General features: G+C 43.0%; 1 protein-coding gene across 1 annotated transcript in view; it reads right to left on the reverse strand.

The window, feature by feature from the left end:
• Nucleotides 1–750: 750 nt before the first annotated feature.
• The window catches only part of LOC135510964 (heat shock 70 kDa protein 12A-like), a 48,267-nt gene continuing 29,217 nt past the window's right edge, over nt 751–19,800 (reverse strand). The window contains exons 6-12 of the mRNA XM_064932322.1: nt 19,336–19,452; nt 16,085–16,256; nt 12,962–13,048; nt 11,611–11,715; nt 11,074–11,332; nt 7,591–7,694; nt 751–5,274 (exon numbers count right to left, since the gene is read on the reverse strand). Coding sequence (XP_064788394.1) covers nt 4,643–5,274; nt 7,591–7,694; nt 11,074–11,332; nt 11,611–11,715; nt 12,962–13,048; nt 16,085–16,256; nt 19,336–19,452 — 1,476 coding nt within the window. The 3' untranslated portion in view covers nt 751–4,642. The remainder of the gene's footprint in view (nt 5,275–7,590; nt 7,695–11,073; nt 11,333–11,610; nt 11,716–12,961; nt 13,049–16,084; nt 16,257–19,335; nt 19,453–19,800) is intronic.

The following is a 19,800-nucleotide window of genomic DNA, read 5'->3' on the forward strand; positions in this document are numbered from 1 at the left end:
TCTCCATAACGTCACAACTTGACACAGTGCACGTCAATTAGTCTTGGATTTGAACAAAAACAGCTGGAGCTTAATCTTGATCTACTGTTCTTTCTCCCTATAAACTCTTCTGGACTGGGTGGAGAGATCAGAAACAGATGAGCACCACAGTTTGAAATAATTTATCTCTTATTATCATGGAGATATAGACCACTGAGTTGGAACTGTCTCAAAAACAGGTACAGTTGGTGAAGCAGGGTATCACTACACACAGTACAAGATATTCCATAATTTCAATGCTATTACGCGTCTCAGGTACTGTAGTTTCTAAAAATATCCACTGGAGAGCAGTGTTGCTTTTCAGATAATCTCGTTTTTGGCTCCCGAGGGCACAGATCCAAATTGGTCACACCCATTTAAAGATCTGCAGCTGTGTTGGACTTTCCTCATCAAATGTTTCTAACACTGAAGAGAATAAATAGACAAATAAAATTAGCTTGAATTGGATTTCCAAACTTTTGATTTATTGCAGAATACATTGTAGCTGTTGTTTCCAATATTAGTGATAAAACACATTTGACTGGTTACAGACACTGCACTGGCAAAATGTAAAAGCATTATATAGTCTGTTTTCTGCCTTTCTTCCTGTTATTTATGTGTGAAGGGTTGTAATATGTGTTTTTGATGTGTATCATGTACTGTATGTCATACAACCAGCATGCCCTCGGGCTGTCATGACACCAGAAACTAATAACAACAGGTCGTCAGATATTCTTTGAAATACACCTACATTTTATTGGATGACAGTTTGGCTGTGGATACAACACATTTTAGTTAAAATGGTAAGAGCAGGAGACATCTAACTCAACAGTAGAAAAATCACATGTGCGTCAACCCAAAGATAAACTGAAAAATGTGTGATTTGTGAAACATGAAGTAAGAATGTCAAATTTGGCAGAATAGTGAAGTCACTTGTTCTACAACAAGCACAGAATCAAGTAGCAGTGAACTTGTATGTCCTGTAATATTGTAAAATCTAGATTAAGAGTTAAGCACTTTCTATTTTGGTGTGCAGAATCTTGCTACAATTATGCTCCTTAATTGCCTATCCACCCATTCAACTCCAGATTCATCAATTACCATAGAATTCAACATATTTACTCTCTTTAGCGTGCCAGTTGTCATCTTCTTCTGCATTATAAACTACATACAATGCAAACTTTAGCTAAACATACAATTCTGACATAGCTTTGAGTATACAGTAAAGCAGCTACATACAGCATCTTGTGCATTACAATATACTGGAGGTTGCACAAAATACATGGTATTTATCAAAGTAGAAATACATTAAAGAAACAAAATTATGTATTTTTATTTCCTTCAACTTAGTAGTCATACATTGACCTCCATATAATGGTGGGGATGGGGAAGGTGCAGCTCGATTAACATGACATATAGATTAATATGATATTAGTTATTAGGACGGAGAAAGCACTTCAGGGCTTTCCATAGATTGAACAGATCTGCTCTGATAACAGTGGGTGAGATGAGTGATTGGGACATGTACAAACGTTGCCTTCACAGTTAATGGTTCATTTGTCCTTGCATCTGGATTTGAAAAGGCCACACTTTTCTCCACACATGGTGGTGTAACATTATCACCACAACTAAACCTCAAACCTAAAAAAGTGTTGTTAGAAATGATGTTTTCTCACCATTCGTAAAGAGTTACTTATGCAAAACGTGCATTGCAGGAGAGTGCCATAGGCAGCATCATAGATCAAAGCTTCTCATTTAAATGAGTTTTAAACCCCTTAGTGTAGGGTTCTCATAGAGGAACACTGAAGAAAGACCATTAACCTTCAAATAAGGTTATCCTGCATTGTCTGTGCTATAACTTGCAAAGCTATTAATTGTATCTTTATTTTTCATTGAACAAGGTTATAGATTTTCACAATCTTTAAATATCAAGTTGTTTTTATTTTGCTGTTTCCTTCCATCGATACTTGATTTAGGGGATAATACTTTCAACAGCAGCTTCCAGTAGCTGCAGCCTTGAAGCAAATTTAAAATGGAAGCACAGCACAAAAATGTTTCATGGACCCTTGCAATTGCAAGGTGTTATTGCTCTTGTATTACTATTGTTTGGGAGAGAAGGGCAGAGATTTTCAACCGTCTCTTTATATTATTTGCAGGGTGGTTGAAGGATAGTTTTGAATTTGCAATTACTGTCGTTAGAAAGAGCCAACAAAGATTTACTATCGATCATTTGAATGTAGAATACAGGTTTTTCATAAACCAGAATGCAGGTTTTTCATAAACCAAACCAATTTAAAAAATGTAATCTAAACTAAATACAAATTTACAGTTGCACAGCAAACAAAATGATTTACCCACATGGAAATATCTGTAGCACGTATGCATGAGGCTGCAGATGTAGGATCTTAATTTGAGTCAATTTGTCAAACAATCCAGCAGCAACAGGAAATGTGAATTATTATGTGGATTATAATTAATGGACATTTTTTTAGTAGGGTATGATACATTTTAAGTTAGGGCAAATGAAATGTTAAAGTGGAAATTACAAACTTTAGAAGCCTTTTAAAACTTTGAATATACTACAAGTTTGCACTTCCTGCTGTGCAGAAAAATTCTCATCAACAAAAGAGGTATCAAATTAAGATCCTACATCGGTAGTGAAAGAAACGTAATTGCTCTTTCATCAGCGCATGACTCTGTAGACAGCTACTGTGAACCACTAATCATACTATGGGTTAGGGAAGTTCTGTGGAAGGGGGGTGGGAGGGGAAATCTTTGTCCTGTTTCGTTTTGTCACTTGTTTCTTGTCCATGTGTACCTGTCTTACCAATAACAATAAAAACATTTAATAAAATTAAAACATTTAAAAGGGTTTTCCCAACCCAAAGAAACTCCATGTTCCATAACAATAACCACTCATGTTTTAAGGGCAAAGGTATTCAAGTTTCTTTTTTCAATCGCAGAGCAACACACAGGCAACGTTCACTTTCACTCATTGTCGATGAATATGCAAATTCAAATTCTGCCTTGACACATGCCATGCATGGCTGGTGAGAATAATGAAATACAGTGTCTGCGTGAAAGCACACACTCTGTTCTAAAGCTGCTAAAATAATAACGCTAAAAATCTGTACAATATTTAAATACTGTATTTACAGAAATAAACATATTTTCAATGTAATCTTTCCTTTTTAAGGGCCTGCAATTGTACAGAAATCTCCGGAATATGAAATATTCAAAAAGGAAATTAAGTGGCTTTTTGTCCTCCGTTGAATCATAAGCATAACAAATGAAGGCAACAACAAAGCACAAAGCACATGGCAATGGTTATATTCAAATCAGTTTGCAGGTTCAGCTAGCAGCATTGTCAACTCTGCCACTTTTCACATTCAAGGATGTATATTTGGCTGTGGATCAGCGCAACATATTAACCAGCGAGGTGGATTTTTACATTGTTTGTGAGAAATTAATGTCTTTAGCCTGGTGTCTAAATAGGTGGCTGTTAGTCTCTCTATATTTCCAACACAGATTTGTTCGCAGTACACAATAAACCATTAAACATATATTGTTGACAGGATAGGAGACTGTCTTGACTAAATTTGACCAAACATTTTTAAAGCTAATGCACCAAGTTTGTTTTCGTATGGTAATAGAACTCATTTTTATGACATCTTGGTCCGGACCACAGGAGACGGTGGAGATAAATACAGATTCGAAAGCTACCCTGTTAAGTGTCAAACTTATTCCACGGAGGGACGAGTGTCTGCCGGATTTCGCTCCACCCTTGTACTTGATTGATTAATCAAGGTCACTAGTTAGTAAGGAACTCCCCTCACCTGGTTATCTAGGTCTTAATTGAAAGGAAAAACCAAAAACCTGCACACACTCGGCCCTCTGTGGAATGAATTTGACTGCTGTAACGTTTTACTGTTGAAAACAGATCAAATGGAGTGTTTTTGTTGGAGAACCACTGCCTTCCCTCGTCATCTCAGGTGGTCTCCAACCATGACTCACAACTCTGGTCTGATGAGTAGGTTAAGTATCTGAATGCTAGTGTATATAACTGCATGTTCATGGAAGCCCCAGGGGTTTGGTTTTAAATGCCTTAATAATCATAGGAGTTATGAAAAGATGGTCCCATGAGCCAGGGTTGAAGAGGACACTGAGGTTGGTGCAGCATTGTGTCATAGCATGATGTTGACACTGTAAGAGGAGTATTACAGTATCCACTACAGTATCCATCTAGCATGACCTAAAACAGCTACAGCACACAACTACAGATAACACACAATGAACCTGAATGTATGAGTAGCATGTATCAGTAGCAATATCTGCAAGTCTGTGTAAATCTCTAGAGCAGAGCACATCAATATAGCCTGCATTTAAGACTAGACACAGTACATACACAGATGGTAGAAAACCTGAGAGCTTGTTTGTTTCTGACCAAGGAGTTAGCTGAAGCAGAAACAAACTAGCACTTATCATGCTACAGGGAATTTGAACAGGCCTAAAGATCAATATACTGCTACAGTATTCTAGCCACTGTCCTCTGGTTCATTGTGTGCTGTGCTCCTGGAGATTTCACTTCCTATGACCTTTTGACCCTCTGGTTCTGTCACCCTATTTACTGAGCGAGGAAATCGATGCTAGCCTTGACAGTACGCGAGGTGGCCACGTCCACTGCCATGGCCCGGATCTCCGTGTCCCCGAACTGCATGTGCGTCTGGATCTCACGGCGTGCGGCGCTAGTTTCCGTACCAGTCACATCCAGCCGCAGCGTGCCGCACTTCCTCACACCCGGCTCGCTAATGAAGCCCACGCCCTCCTTCTCCGAGCAGTAGATGTGGATGATGATGACCTGCTGGCTGGGCTTGGCAGGCGTGTAGCTGCGCTTCACCGTCTCACCCAGGGCCACGGACTGGTCGCACACAATGAAGGTGTCGAAGACATCGGTGCACCAGCGCGTGCCGTCCTTCACCAGCATCTTGTCAGGTGGGTGCTTGCCCTCTACGTAGCGGTTGAGGACGCCCACGCCGTAGGTGAGGGGCGAGCGGCGCACCTTGATGACGCTGGGGTCCAGGCCAAAGAGGACGGCCCCCTTGAGGATGGTGAGGCCCACGTCATGGGGAATGATGATGCGACTGCGGCCATGCAGCATGTTCTGCACCGCCTGCTGCAGCAGCGGCGACTCAGCGAAGCCGCCCACCAGGAACAGGAACTTGATGTCACACACCTCCGGCTTATCAAAGAGGTCAGCTGAAAGGAAGAGCTATTATTCAACAGGAGTTCTACTCTACAGTATGTGAAGTAAAATGTCAATTTTCTGCAGGCATTAGCAGATGTGTTATGCCATTAGTAACTCCATTAAAAACCTCTTCAACAAACAAGTTGTTTACTCTAGGAATTCAGTAATGTGACCCACTTCTTACTCTCTATCCAAAACGACAGCATGCATTATTGTAGTAGGTTGGTTTATTCTAGGTGGGAGTACTGGGAAGACTGCTCAATGTACAGTGAAAGGAACACTTAGGGGTACAGTGTGCACTCCCCAAATGACTCTTCGGGATCTCAACTCCCTTGAGCTGGGAATGGGATGGGCATGCTTTCAATTAAGCCTGTGTGGGAAGCTCACATACTGTATGGAGATGATCCAAACTGAAAACATAATCATGCTTTATTCATCTAGGTCAGTTGAGATATGTCTCATTTTCAAGACAGCAGCAGGACCAATAGATTAGATTAGCATTAGATAGGCTGCAGTATTTCTAAACCTTAGATTTGCGAGTTACAAGGAAACATTGGGAACCTCAGCCATTTTGATTGTAAGTTCAGAAACCTCAGCTCATAAAAATGGATGACTGACACCATTTCCACACTGAGACTTTCACTCACGCTGATTTGCCTTTCAGGTTTCAACCCTTGCAGGCAAACACATTGACAGCTTCCTACTGTATAATCATCACAGGCTACATCTCTCAGACTCTACAGTACAGTCGTGGCCAAAAGTTTTGAGAATGACACAAATATTAATTTCCACAAAGTTTGCTGCTTCAGGGTCTTTAGATATTTTTGTCAGATGTTACTATGGAATACTGAAGTATAATTACAAGCATTTCATAAGTGTCAAAGGCTTTTATTGACAATTACATGAGGTTGATGCAAAGAGTCACTATTTGCAGTGTTGACCCTTCTTTTTCAAGACCTCTGCAATCCGCCCTGGCATGCTGTCAATTAACTTCTGGGCCACATCCTGACTGATGGCATTCCATTCTTGCATAATTCTTGAGGATTGACCACAAGTTCTCAATGGGATTAATGTCTGGCGAGTTTCCTGGCCATGGACCCAAAATATTGTGATGTTTTGTTCCCCGAGCCACTTAGTTGTCACTTTTGCCTTATGGCAAGGTGCTCCATCATGCTGGAAAAGGCACTGTTCGTCACCAAATTGTTCCTGGATGGTTGGAAGAAGTTGCTCTCAGAGGATGTGTTGGTACCATTCTTTATTCATGGCTTTGTTCTTAGGCAAAATTGTGAGTGAGCCCCACTCCCTTGGCTGAGAAGCAACCCCACACATGAATGGTCTCAGGATGCTTTACTGTTGGCATGAAACAGGACTGATGGTAGCGCTCACCTTGTCTTCTCCGGACAAGCTTTTTTCCTGGATGCCCCAAACAATCAGAAAGGGGATTCATCAGAGAAAATGACTTTACTCCAGTCCTCAGCAGTCCAATCCCTGTACCTTTTGCAGGATATCAGTCTGTCCCCAATGCTTTTCCTGGAGAGAAGTGGCTTCTTTGCTGCCCTTCTTGACACCAGGCCATCCTCCAAAAGTCTTCGCCTCAACGTGCGTGCAGATGCACTCACACCTGCCTGCTGCCATTCCTGAGCAAGCTCTGTACTGGTGGTGCCCCGATCCCGCAGCTGAATCAACTTTAGGAGACGGTTCTGGCGCTTTCTGGACTTTCTTGGGCGCCCTGAAGCCTTCTTCACAACAATTGAACCGCTCTCCTTGAAGTTCTTGATGATCCGATAAATTGTTGATTTAGGTGCAATCTTATTGGCAGCAATATCCTTGCATGTGAAGCCCTTTTTGTGCAAAGCAATGATAACGGCACGTGTTTCCTTGCAGGTAACCATGGTTGTCGGAGGAAAAACAATGATTCCAAGCACCACCCTCCTTTTGAAGCTTCCAGTCTGTTATTCGAACTCAATCAGCATGACAGAGTGATCTCCAGCCTTGTCCTCATCAACACTCATATCTGTGTTAATGAGAGAATCACTGACATGATGTCAGCTGGTCCTTTTATAGCAGGGCTGAAATACAGTGGAAATGTTTTTTTGGGGATTCAGTTCATTTGCATGGCAAAGTGGGACTTTGCAATTAATTGCAATTAATCTGATCACTCTTCATAACATTCTGGAGTATATACAAATTGCCATCATACAAACGGAGGCAGCAGACTTTGAAAATTAATATTTGTGTCATTCTCAAAACTTTTGGCCACGACTGTATATGTAGTCCCTCAGTGTTTAACAAAAATGGGGTTTGTATTAGTAAGAGCTGCTACTCACTGAGGTGCTGAATGATGTGGTCTATTGTGGGCTTGAAGAGGGCATTCATGGCATCAGGGTTCATTCTCAGCATGCCCTGGGAGGACCACTTCACAAAATCCACACTGCAGAGACAAGAGAGGAGAGATAAGCATGCCATTATTGACCCTGCTCTGATTGGTAGGCTACTGTAAAAGCACTGATACAATGCACCATGAACCAGTCTTCCTTCTCTGTCAGTACAGTATGTGACCTATGACGTCTTTAGGAAACAAAACCTTTTTTACAGTCCCCTGAATGGATATAAGGAAATCACTGTGTCTTCCACTACATTTTACCCCTGGTGCTTGGTATATTATCTATATGGAGATTTAACACAGTGAGCTCTCTAAGGAATATATTGGTGACCCCTTTCAGGAAGCTGGGCATATGTCACATGTCCCTACTTCACAGGAGAGACATTTGAACATATGTGTCCTTGCTACTGAGGCTTTTATGAAATATATGTTAGCTAAGGAGAACTGCAAAAGTGTTGCTACTGCTCTCAACAACATTGCTGCCCTGAATTTCAGTGGAAAAAAGTTGTGTTGGACTACTTTCTGTACACCGTCAGTGTGAACCGGAATGACTTGACACAACAGGCCAAACAACCGTTCATCCATGTATATGGGAAGAGTCAGATATTATACGTTTCTAATTTAGTCAGAAAGTTGTTTTAATTGGAAGTTAAAGCATACTGTTAGCTAGCTAGCCAACGTTAGTTTGCTGGCTCGCTGTGTTGTAATATTAGTTGTAGCTCAGAAAACCCTTTGCATTGCTAGTTATAGCCTACTGTTTAGCACATAGCCCCATCCATCTCCAGATTCCCATATGAGGCCAAGGCTTAAGAGGGTGTGAACGATGCTGAAGGGGTGTCGACAAAGACGAGCTCCCAAGTAGGAAAACATTCAAGGGCCATTTTCTCAAAGGTGGGGTTGCAGCTTTATCAACTTTCAAAGCAGAATTACTTTCCCATTGTTCCTAAAATGCAGTGTATGATATACCATGTTGTGGCTCTGAGTATCTTCTTTTATCCAGTGCAAAAAAACACAATTTAAAATGTTGCTAAATAAGACCCAAATTGAGCTGGTGGGTCACATTTATGTCTGTAGGAGAACAATGGATAAGTGGTGTCTGCCTCAATACAGTAGCTCACGTGAGTTTCTTTCATGAGACATGTGTTTTTTTTAAATATATGTACTGTATACTCCTTCCCCTCACTCTGCTCTTGTTGTAACATTTTATTTAAACTTTATTTAACTAGGCAAGTCAGATAAGAACAAATTCTTATTTACGACGGCCTACCCCAGCCAAACCCTAACCTGGATGACGCTGGGCCAATTGTGCACCGGCCTATGGGACTCCCAATCCCGGCTGGTTGTGATACAGCCTGGAATCGAACCAGGGTCTGTAGTGACACCTCTCGCACTGAGATGCAGTGCCTTAGACGGCTGGGCCACTCAGGAACCCATATAACATATCTTATAGGAGTGTATAGAACCCATCTGGTATCGTTTGAGTATTCTCCCAGGTGTTTGTGAGTGTGTGTGCTTGCCAGTGCACACATACACACACTCTTTCACACAAAGGCTTCTCCAGCAGAGTGAGACAGACTAAATGATTTACAGTTATGACTGTGAGTCAGAGGGCCCACAGGACCACTGGAGGCTCAGGTTTCGGGAATCTGAATGTCTTTAAAGGTCCCATGATTTTAATAAGAGATGAAAATCTGTACGCATGCAAGACATGACCGTTAACACCCAGACTACAGGGTGGTTTCAAAGTGAGATACTAGTCTAGTATATGTACAATACACTAGACTAGTGTAAGTAGCTGACTAAGTATTCTCACTCAGGTTCATTCAGTTCAAATTATTTCAGCCAAGACACAAGTGTGAAATGCTTTCTTCCTGCCTACACACTGTAGTATGGACAGTAGTAGTTTTACCCATATTAATGTTTGGTGCAGTATTGTGCACTTGAATTTATAAAAAAATGACTGAATAACATTCAAATAAAGCTTGCTTACATAAAGACCCTGTATCACTCTGATATCACTCTGATATCACTGATGAACCCTGCAGTCTCTTAATGAGCTGACTGAGGTAGTGGAGGGGGAAAGGTGGTGAATTCTGAATTCCCTGGTATATAATGGACAATATATTGTAATATGTCGCAAGTTGGTCATTACATGTTTCTGTAATGAAAATGAAATCTGTGCAGAGGAAGCTTGTGTGTATTCACATGGATACATACACCAAGTAAACATGCACTGAGTGTACAAAGCATCACTTCCTAATAGTGAGTTTCTTCCTAAGAATGAGCTTAAAAATCATTCTGTAATCTGTCCCCTCCCCTTTATCTACACTGAGTTTATTTTTACAGGGACAGTGCACATTAATAAACGTTTCTGTAAAAGTACCGGTGTATCCAACCGGCTAATTTTCCACCGCAATCCCTGGGCAGGTTATTAAAAACAATTACAATAACAACACAGACGAGCAGTGAGCACATGCAGAGCAACATAGAACAAGCGACACGTAGCACACAGACAGAGGAACATAACACAAAAAGCAACAAAACAAAATCTATAAAAGCAACAGTGTTTCCACATCTCACAAGCTACAGACAACATGGAAAGCGGCAATACACAGTTAGGGACCATGTTCACAAATCTGATTGGCCTTCAGCCATGTCTTCAAGTGTTTTGTGAAGGTGCGATAGGTGGTGCAGTTGTGTGTCTGATGGAAGTGTGTTCCCGACATGGGAAGCTCTCACAGAGAAAGCAGATTGACTAAAGGTGCTCTTCCTTAACAGAACTATTCAGTCACCTCTCATGGCAGACCTTGTGGATCTGCTGTCATGGGTTTGGGATTTCTGTTTAACAAAAGTACTAAGTGGAGGGAGAGTCAGGCCATTTCGGATCTTGAATACGAGACATGCGTAGGTGTATTCCACAAGATTTTCCCAACTCAGGAGCTCATGCTTTCTGAGGATATAACAGTGATGATGGCTATTGGGCTTCCTATCAAGCACTTTGAGAGCCTGTTTGCAGAAATACTGAATGGGTTTTAATGTTGTACAGCAAGCTTAGGCCCAACTGGTCAAGTAGTATGTTAAGTGGGGGAGAAGTACAGTTTTGCTACCTCTGTAATCAAAAAAATTCATAGGAATTGGAAATTAGCTTGGTTGAATATGGTTATTTGAGTTACCTTTTTCACCTGCTTCCGGCTGTTGGAGTGGATTTAGCACATGACATCAGTCTATGTCATGGAAAGAGCAGGTGTTCCTATTTTTTATACCCTCAGTGTATATTACATCTGACAGCTACGACATATCGTTCAGACACATGCTTGGGTAATAGGGTATTCACTCAATAGGGAGTTGATTGAGCTCTAGACTTTCGGTGTGCGCGGTATCCTGTACCAGTCCTCTAACCCTTCTCCCTAATCACACACACACTCACTTGCTCTTGCGCAGGGCGTGTTCCACACTGTGACCTCTGAACTTCTTGTAGTAGTCGATGAAGGAGAAGGGCAGGTTGATGTTCAGGGGGTTGGTCCTGTCCGGGGCCGCCGCCCGTTTCCTGGACTCAAACGCGATCATCAGATCCACCCAGGCAGCCGGCCGCTTAATCTTAAACTGGTCGATGAAGTCGGGCCCGAAGATCTTACACAGGAGCTTCTCAAACTCATAGTCAATACCAATGGAGCCATAAGGACCACCTGAGAAGGCCAAAATGAGTGTCGGTCAATAACAGCTCAAATGACTCAAGAGTCCATAGAACTCATAGAGTTGGTTGCATGGACCCTGATTAAGCCTACCGCTACACTTCTGCTATGAAAGTATTTTTTAGTCTAGGGGTCCAAGCATCCACCCCACAATGCAATATAACAGCCAGAATAATGTGATTGTTGTTGTGTTGAGGACACTGCCTAGATCCATCTCAGTGTAACATGCATACAGCAAGAGCTGCTATATGAGCATTGAGCAGTCTCTGTACCTGAGGCCTTATAGAGCTCTTTGAGATGTCCCTCGGGGAGCTGTATCTGATGGACCGTGAGGTCAACCGTTCCGCCACCACAGTCAACCACCATATAGCGGTCACCTGGCGACGCGGAGCGAGAGAAATGTCATTGGACGACAAGGGGCAGAAGACTATAGCGGTAGCCAATAGCGCCTCTGAAGCATGACTTCTAACATTTTCCTCTAAAATCAGCTTCTGTTTTTGGGACACACTCAGAGGATGTTGAACACGAGTAGTCATGATACTGTCAAGCCCTAAAATCCCAAGTGGGTAGTAGCGACCTAGATACAGTGTAGCTACTATACTGTATCAGGGGCATGGCGGAGGGAGATAGAGGACAAACTAATTGCTATACTGGATTACAGTCCTTTCATACAGTGAATAACTTATATTATCACCATGCCCACACTGTCACAGTGGTCAGTAATCACTATGTGGTCATTTAAACCAGTGATTCCCAACATTTTTTGCTTACTGTAGCACCAACTGAATTTTGCTCTGCCTGGAGTACCCCTGACGTACCCCTTCATGTGCATTTTACCAGTAAACATATGGTCTCATAAGTCTTCAAGTACCCCCTGTGGATAGGCCAAGTACCCCCAGGTGTCCAAGTACCCCCTGTGGATAGGCCAAGTACCCCCAGGTGTCCAAGTACCCCCTGTGGATAGGCCAAGTACACCCAGGTGTCCAAGTACCCCCTGTGGATAGGCCAAGTACCCCCAGGTGTCCAAGTACCCCCTGTGGATAGGCCAAGTACCCCCAGGTGTCCAAGTACCCCCTGTGGATAGACCAAGTACCCCCAGGTGTCCAAGTACCCCCTGTGGATAGGCCAAGTACCCCCAGGTGTCCAAGTACCCCCTGTGGATAGGCCAAGTACCCCCAGGTGTCCAAGTACCCCCTGTGGATAGGCCAAGTACCCCCAGGTGTCCAAGTACCCCCTGTGGATAGGCCAAGTACCCCCAGGTGTCCAAGTACCCCCTGTGGATAGGCCAAGTACACCCAGGTGTCCAAGTACCCCTGGTTGGGAACCACTGATGTAAACAACCATATGATCCCTGACATGTCAACATCCAGCCAAACCTACAGGAAGCATTTGATTAGGTGAGAAAAGTAACCGATTAGATCGTAAAAGCATGAGGTTATAAGCAAAAACTAGAAAGACATTAAGTAGAGAAGATCCTCCCACTCAATAAGCACGTCGCTGTTTTTTAGGGTAGTGAATAACTAGCACAATGCATGATCAGCAGTATAAGAAACAGCAAGAGCAAATAGAGAGAGGAAGGAGGGAGAGAGAAACCGAAGCGTAAAAGAGAGAAAGAGACTCTACCTTCTTCCAGCTCCGACCAAAGCTCCCCTATGACATTTTCCACCAAAAAGGTGCGGCTCTGCCGTTTGCTCCGGACAGGCTCCTTGGCTGGTTATTGACAGAGAGAGAATGACCGAGTGTGAGAAGGGTGAAAGCTCTTTGGTGAAGCTGTGTGGGTCATACAATGTAAGTCAAGCAACAGGATGATAGGGTTACATGATGTCTAGATGTGAAGTCAGCGATAGAACTCTAGACTGTGGCTTCACCGCAGGTACCCATCTCAGAGATTCTGGGTTGACAAGTTTCTAGTGTTTCAATTCATGTACTCATTTTGAAACGGTGCTTTATCAGTGTGTCGCTGATGAAATAGTATTCCTACACAGGGAAAAAAAATGTGTTAGTTGCAAAAGGATGAAAGAACAAGGACATTTTATGCTCAATGTTCAAAACTGGAGAATGCTCTTATGATCAGTACTTATGGGCTAATGATGGGATTAATCACATACAGACTGGCTGAAAACACGAAGAGACAGTAGTAGTAGCATGACCACAGCGATCAAGACGACAGAAGGACATTTCCTTCAACAGTTGGGAAGCACAAAGAGGAAAGAGGCATTTTCTACTCCTATTAGCTCTCAGGAAGGTGTGAGAGTGGGGTCGATCTATGTCACCATTACCTCTTCCATCAACATGTCAAAACACAGACAACAAAATGAAGAAATAAACTTCCAGGAACGCTGTGAGAATGTTGTGAGTTAGCGATGGAGGAAGCTGCTCGAGTAGAGGGGCAGCCATTATGGGAAAGTTCATGTAAGGAGGAAACAGCAGCAGCTGGACAGAGAGTACACGTCTCTTCCAACACAAAAAGAGTTGTAACATCCTGTTGGAAACCCCAGCATTAGACGGGGATATTGACTTGCGCCCTCTTTTTTCCCCCGACCCCTCTCTGACCTCTGCATTGCTACTGGAGGGAAGGCGCTAGGCCTACACACAATCTGACTATTCATCACAGGGTTTATTTCAAACCAACTTAATATTCCATAATTATTATTAGTAAAAGATATATCCGTTGGATGGTGCTACATTGACCTCACTAGTTCTGAAATCCTGTATATGGCCTTGGGACACATTGAGCACCATTTTGGACAACAAACTAAGCATTTTACAGGGTTGTAGAGATATACAGGAAACATACAAACTCTGCTAGTCTTACAGTATGTGTTCATAGGCTGACCAGACACAGCCTGAAACAGGCCATTACAGAGTCTATAAAGGAAAAACATAGGAACACATCTGCTCCAAAGAGACACCAGTAGCCTTCAGCTGTGTTACAGCATGTGGTTCGAGCATTGTAAACCATGACGGAGGCAGTGACCATTCCATCAATGCAATGATCTTCATCCAAGAACCGCAAGGCAACAAGTGCCCAGCTAAAGAGCGAATACTGTTTTCTTATTGTTGCACTGAGTATTCAAAATCAACAATAATTGTCTATACAGTACAGTAAATCATATCTCATCTCAGTTCTTATTAAAGACAGTATACCATGTACACTGTTGTCTTACAGCGTTTCCTCTACTGAATGTGTGGGTGAATCCTTTTGAATTCAAACTAAAGCTGCAGTACTACTATAACAAGTGAATCACGTTCAGGGAATATGTTAAGACAGATGGTAGAAATGATATGTTTGTCATAAAATACTTGGCATTCAAGGACTGGAGCATATAGTTTTGAATTGACACCTTGGATAAATGTCAGCCTCTCACCAGGGTCACAGACAACTGGAAGAATGGATTCAATCAGGGGCGTCATGAACCCCAAAAATGTAGCTGTCTGTATACTCCTGAGGTTATTTTTATTTTTTAAAGGACAGGTGGTTATTTTCTTCTCTGCATCTCTGCTAAAATCTGGGTAAAGGATTGAAAGGATTGTGAGTCTTATTCAGTACGTTTTGTAATTGCTTGCTTTTTTTTGTGTGCATGCCAGCTGAGACTCGATGGATAGCCTGAAATGTAGTAGTTATGAGGTTGAGAGACTGGGAATGTATCCAGGCTAAAGACAACTTCATAAAATTGCTAGGTGGTTAGTAGTATTACAGAGAAAAAAATAAATAAAAATAAAAAATAATATTGTTCATTTTTAAACAGGACAAATCTAAGGGGGCACGTGCCCCTGTGACGTCAATTGAACCAACATAGGTGTAATACACATTCTCCCTGCTGATGAGCTGTTGAACTAAAAGAAAGGGGAGATTAATAATTGCCATGCATGCAAGTGAATGCTACTGTGAGTGGCATTCAGTCATATCCCCAGTCAAATGCGTAGAGAGATAGGACTGAAGGTCACCAAGCTTCTAAATCTCTGGTTTAGATCATCTGTGGAGAACAAAAACTCTTTGATGAGTTTTTGATGAGTGAGAGAGAGGAAAGGCTTGAGGGAGTCATTTGCTATTGCTGATTCGCATGCTGTCAAATTAGATTGGATGTCATTGGATAATATGGACCAGTTCTAAGGTGGCATTATTTGCTGTTTTAATGACCTTCTGTACAATCAGATATCAGTATATTTGCCATGTTAAATCCTGAATACAAAACGTAATTGAAATACACAGTACATAGGCCAATTTTCCCATAGTATTCAATGGAATTTTAGGAAAAAGGAGCAAAGGCAAATAGACAGGGAGTGACTATTAGAAATTTTCCCATGCATTTTTAGTGTCTGAATATGACAATAAAAGTGATGTTAGGGCTGAGGATATTGTCACATACATGTTTTCCGTTGAAAGGAAATGTATGTTTACGATTAATTGAAGGCACTGGTTGTTTGACTATTAGCATAAACTTACAATGCCACAATAACAAAACTACAATATCACTGTAGTAATCTGTGACCTGACATCAGTGGAAAGATGGTTCTCCCCTGCCAACCAGTTATCCAGACTGAACTCAACAGATTTAACACTTTTGGAATTATAAGCATGCTTGTCAACCTATAACCAATCTATAGTTCAATATTAATTTGAGAGGCACATACTGTATGAAATCGGCACATGGGGATGCAAAATGTTATTATGGTACATTATTGGGATGTTCAATGTGATGCTCATATTGTTATTGGCCTGTGGGGTCGCAGGGTGGGATTTACCCTGGGTCATCCCTGCCCCCACGTTCTCATTGGGGCTGAAACCATTCTGGGTGGTCTTGGTGCCAATGTCAATCATCTGGTGCAGGCGGAGCTTGCGGCAGTAGATGGAGGCTGCCTCAGGCTCAAGGGCGATGATCAGCTGCTCTGGGGTGTCACGGGGAACCAGACCAGCCTAGAGGAAAGCAGAGCACAGACAGGAAATACCGGACATCTGCTTTAAAACTAGCATTGTGAATAACTGTCCTAGTAAGTTGCTGTGGTCAACCCTCATTGCTAAGTATTCAGGGTATGCTAAGGATTCAAGATACCTCCAAATAGGAAGTAAGACAATATGGCCATCAGTACTCAAATAATTAATTTTGTAAAAGCAAATATACTGTCTACATACACTTATACAATACTGTGTAAATACAATCTACAGCTGGAACCATTTAACACAACCATAATTAATATAAAACAATCTAGTTCACTACTAAATGATAAATAGCTTTTAGGAAAGTACGGGGATCTGGGCAAGCCACAGATTTGAACAGGAAAATACTCAGTGATAAATCATACGATCCTAACATAAAAGGAATTTCCAAAAGCTATTACATTTCCTCAAGCAACCACTGATTTTGCAGCATTCGAACATCAGAGACAAATGAGACCTATCGATCAACAGAACAGTGGCGACCTATCGATCAACAGAACAATGGCGACCTATCGATCAACAGAACAATGGCGACCTATCAGTCAACAGAACAATGGCGACCTGTCGATCAACAGAACAATGGCGACCTATCGATCAACAGAACAATGGAGACCTTTCGATCAACAGAACAATGGAGACCTTTCGATCAACAGAACAATAGAGACCTATCGATCAACGGAACAATGGAGACCTATCGATCAACAGAACAATGGTGACCTATCGATCAACAGAACAATGGAGACCTATCGATCAACAGAACAATGGAGACCTTTCGATCAACAGAACAATGGAGACCTATCGATCAACAGAACAATAGAGACCTATCGATCAACGGAACAATGGAGACCTATCGAACAGCAGAACAATGGAGACCTAGCGGTCAACAGAACAATGGAGACCTATCAAACAACAGAGACCTATTGTTTAACAGAACAATGGAGACCTATCGATCAACAGAACAATAGAAACCAATCAATGAACATATGCTGTGCAGGCTGGTTTGTGTTTCTATCCACAATACACACAGAAAAAGACAGACTACGTATAAAATCTGAGCATTGTATCACATCCCTCCGCTCTGTGAGATCTGCATGATGTGGTGAAGGAGCGGAGGAGGAAAGTTGAAGAGGGAGGAGCGGGTAAGTGCCAATAATAAATTATAAAGCCAGAGGATGCTGAGTCACTGCAGATACGCAGCCTCCCCCACCACCACTGCCATCCCCCCGAACATCCTCCCCCTCTTACTGTACCTCAATCCCCACTGCAGATATCAAGTGGTCAAGCCACCTAAAAAGCCTTTCTCCTTTCCAACTCACATCTCTCCTTCGCCATCTCACTCTCTCTCCCTCCTCCCTCTCTCTCCCCCCTCCCTTCTCCCTCTCTCTCCCCCCTCCCTCTCTCTCCCCCCTCCCTTCTCCCTCTCTCTCCCCCTCCCTCTCTCTCCCTCCCCCTCCCTTCTCCCTCTCCCCCTCCCTTCTCCCTCTCTCTCCCCCTCCCTTCTCCCTCTCTCTCCCCCCTCCCTTCTCCCTCTCTCTCCCCCCTCCCTCTCTCTCCCCACTCCCTTCTCCCTCCCTCACCCCAGCCTATCTTCTTTGTTCACTGCAGAGGGGAGGGTGGTGTCTCTATCCGGTGCTGCAGCCTCAGACAGACTGACACACCCATTCCACTGGGCTCAGACGTCATTTCAATGTCTAGTTCTGATTTACAACTAACGTGAATTCAATGTGAAATCAACAAAACATGTCACCATGTCATTGGATTTAGGTTAGAAGTTGGGTTAAAAAAAACAATTTTTTTTTAGCAGATGCTCTTATCCAGTGAGTGCATACATTTTCCCTTACGTTGATGACTTTTTGCAAATCCAATCAGTTTTCCAAGTTGTTTTAACGTCATCAAGTATAATGTTTGTCGTTGAACTGACGTGGAAACGTTGATTCAACCAGTGGGATTTGACATTCTCCCATGTACTATACCCCGTCCCCCGTCCCTCTGCACACATCCATTCCTCCAGGCCTCTGCCCTGACATTCCTCTACAGTCTACATAGAGTACCACACCTATACCACCATGTGCTCATCATACAGCTCTGCAGCTCCCTCCCACCACTCTTCTCCTCTGGGGGGGGAAAACAAACAACCCTGCTTGTGTCACTATGCTGTGATGCTGTTAGCTGGCATGTCTGTATCGAGGAATAGTATACACTGGAGTTTCACTATACTGTCTAATGATCTGTAGTACCATGCTATTTGTCCTAATATTTATTCTCACAGTCTATTGAGTATTCTCACAATAGCCACTTCATTCTCTTCCTCTATTCTCATCCTCAGTATGCACCCACTACCTGCTATCCCTTGTCCCACTGTCCTATCCTCATATTATCTCTCTCTCTTGAGACGACTCATAGTGATGAAGTAATCCCTTTCCCTGTTGGCTCCCTCCAGCTCTCCTCCCTCTCCTCTACCGCAGTCGTGGACCAGTCTGTCTGCCCCCGTGCAGGAGAGAGGGAGGAGGGTGGTCTGCCCCCATGCAGGAGAGAGGGAGGAGGGTGGTCTGCCCCCATGCAGGAGAGAGGGAGGAGGGTGGTCTGCCCCCATGCAGGAGAGATGGAGGAGGGTGGTCTGCCCCCATGCAGGAGAGAGGGAGGAGGGTGGTCTGCCCCCATGCAGGAGAGAGGGAGGAGGGTGGTCTGCCACAGAGCAGTCCCCCACCTCTCTCCTATCTGCAATGCATCACAGCAGCGACAAAGCTAATCATGTCCCGTCATCACTTTCTCTCCCAAGTACCTGCAGTACCTTTGTCAAACGACAGATGGCTTTCCTGTTAAGAGCTAGTGGTGAGACTATGCGGGAGCATCATTTACCCTGAGGGGGATAGATGGTTTGATCTGCAACAATATTGTCGTTTGAAATGTTGAGAGCAGAATACGGCAGACAGACAGTTTTTCAAATTAAATATTTGACTGTGTGTCTGTGTGTGTATATGCATGAGCGTACGTGCCTCTCTGTGTGATTGCATGCGAGTGAACATGGGTGTGTGTTGATTGACAGGGGCCCACCCACCTTGTAGGCTGCCTCCCTCATGAACTGCTTGGCTGGCATTTTCCAGATGGCTGGCACTGTGATGACCCATCTGATGTTTGTGTTGTCAAACTCTGCACCCGCCTGGTCACTTAACTCCTGCACGGGATCACATTAAACATGGTATCTGTTTTCCCTGACACACCATAACATCAGCACTATCACTAAGTATTTAGAGCTATTTCTAATTCATAACAGATACATGTATTCAATATACACTGAGTGTACAAAACATGAGCTAAGCTATGATCCCTTATTGATGTCACTTGTTAAATCAGCTTCAATCAGTGTAGATGAAGGGGAGGAGACAGGTTAAAGAAGGATTTCTAAGCCTTGAGACAATTGAGACATGGTGTATGTGTGCCATTCAGAGGGTGAATGGGCAAGACAAAATATTGAATTTCCTTTGAACGGGGTATGGTAACAGGTGCCAGGTGCCCCGGTTTG

Source organism: Oncorhynchus masou, chromosome 23 (assembly GCF_036934945.1).
Source record: "Oncorhynchus masou masou isolate Uvic2021 chromosome 23, UVic_Omas_1.1, whole genome shotgun sequence".
NCBI lineage: Eukaryota > Metazoa > Chordata > Actinopteri > Salmoniformes > Salmonidae > Oncorhynchus > Oncorhynchus masou.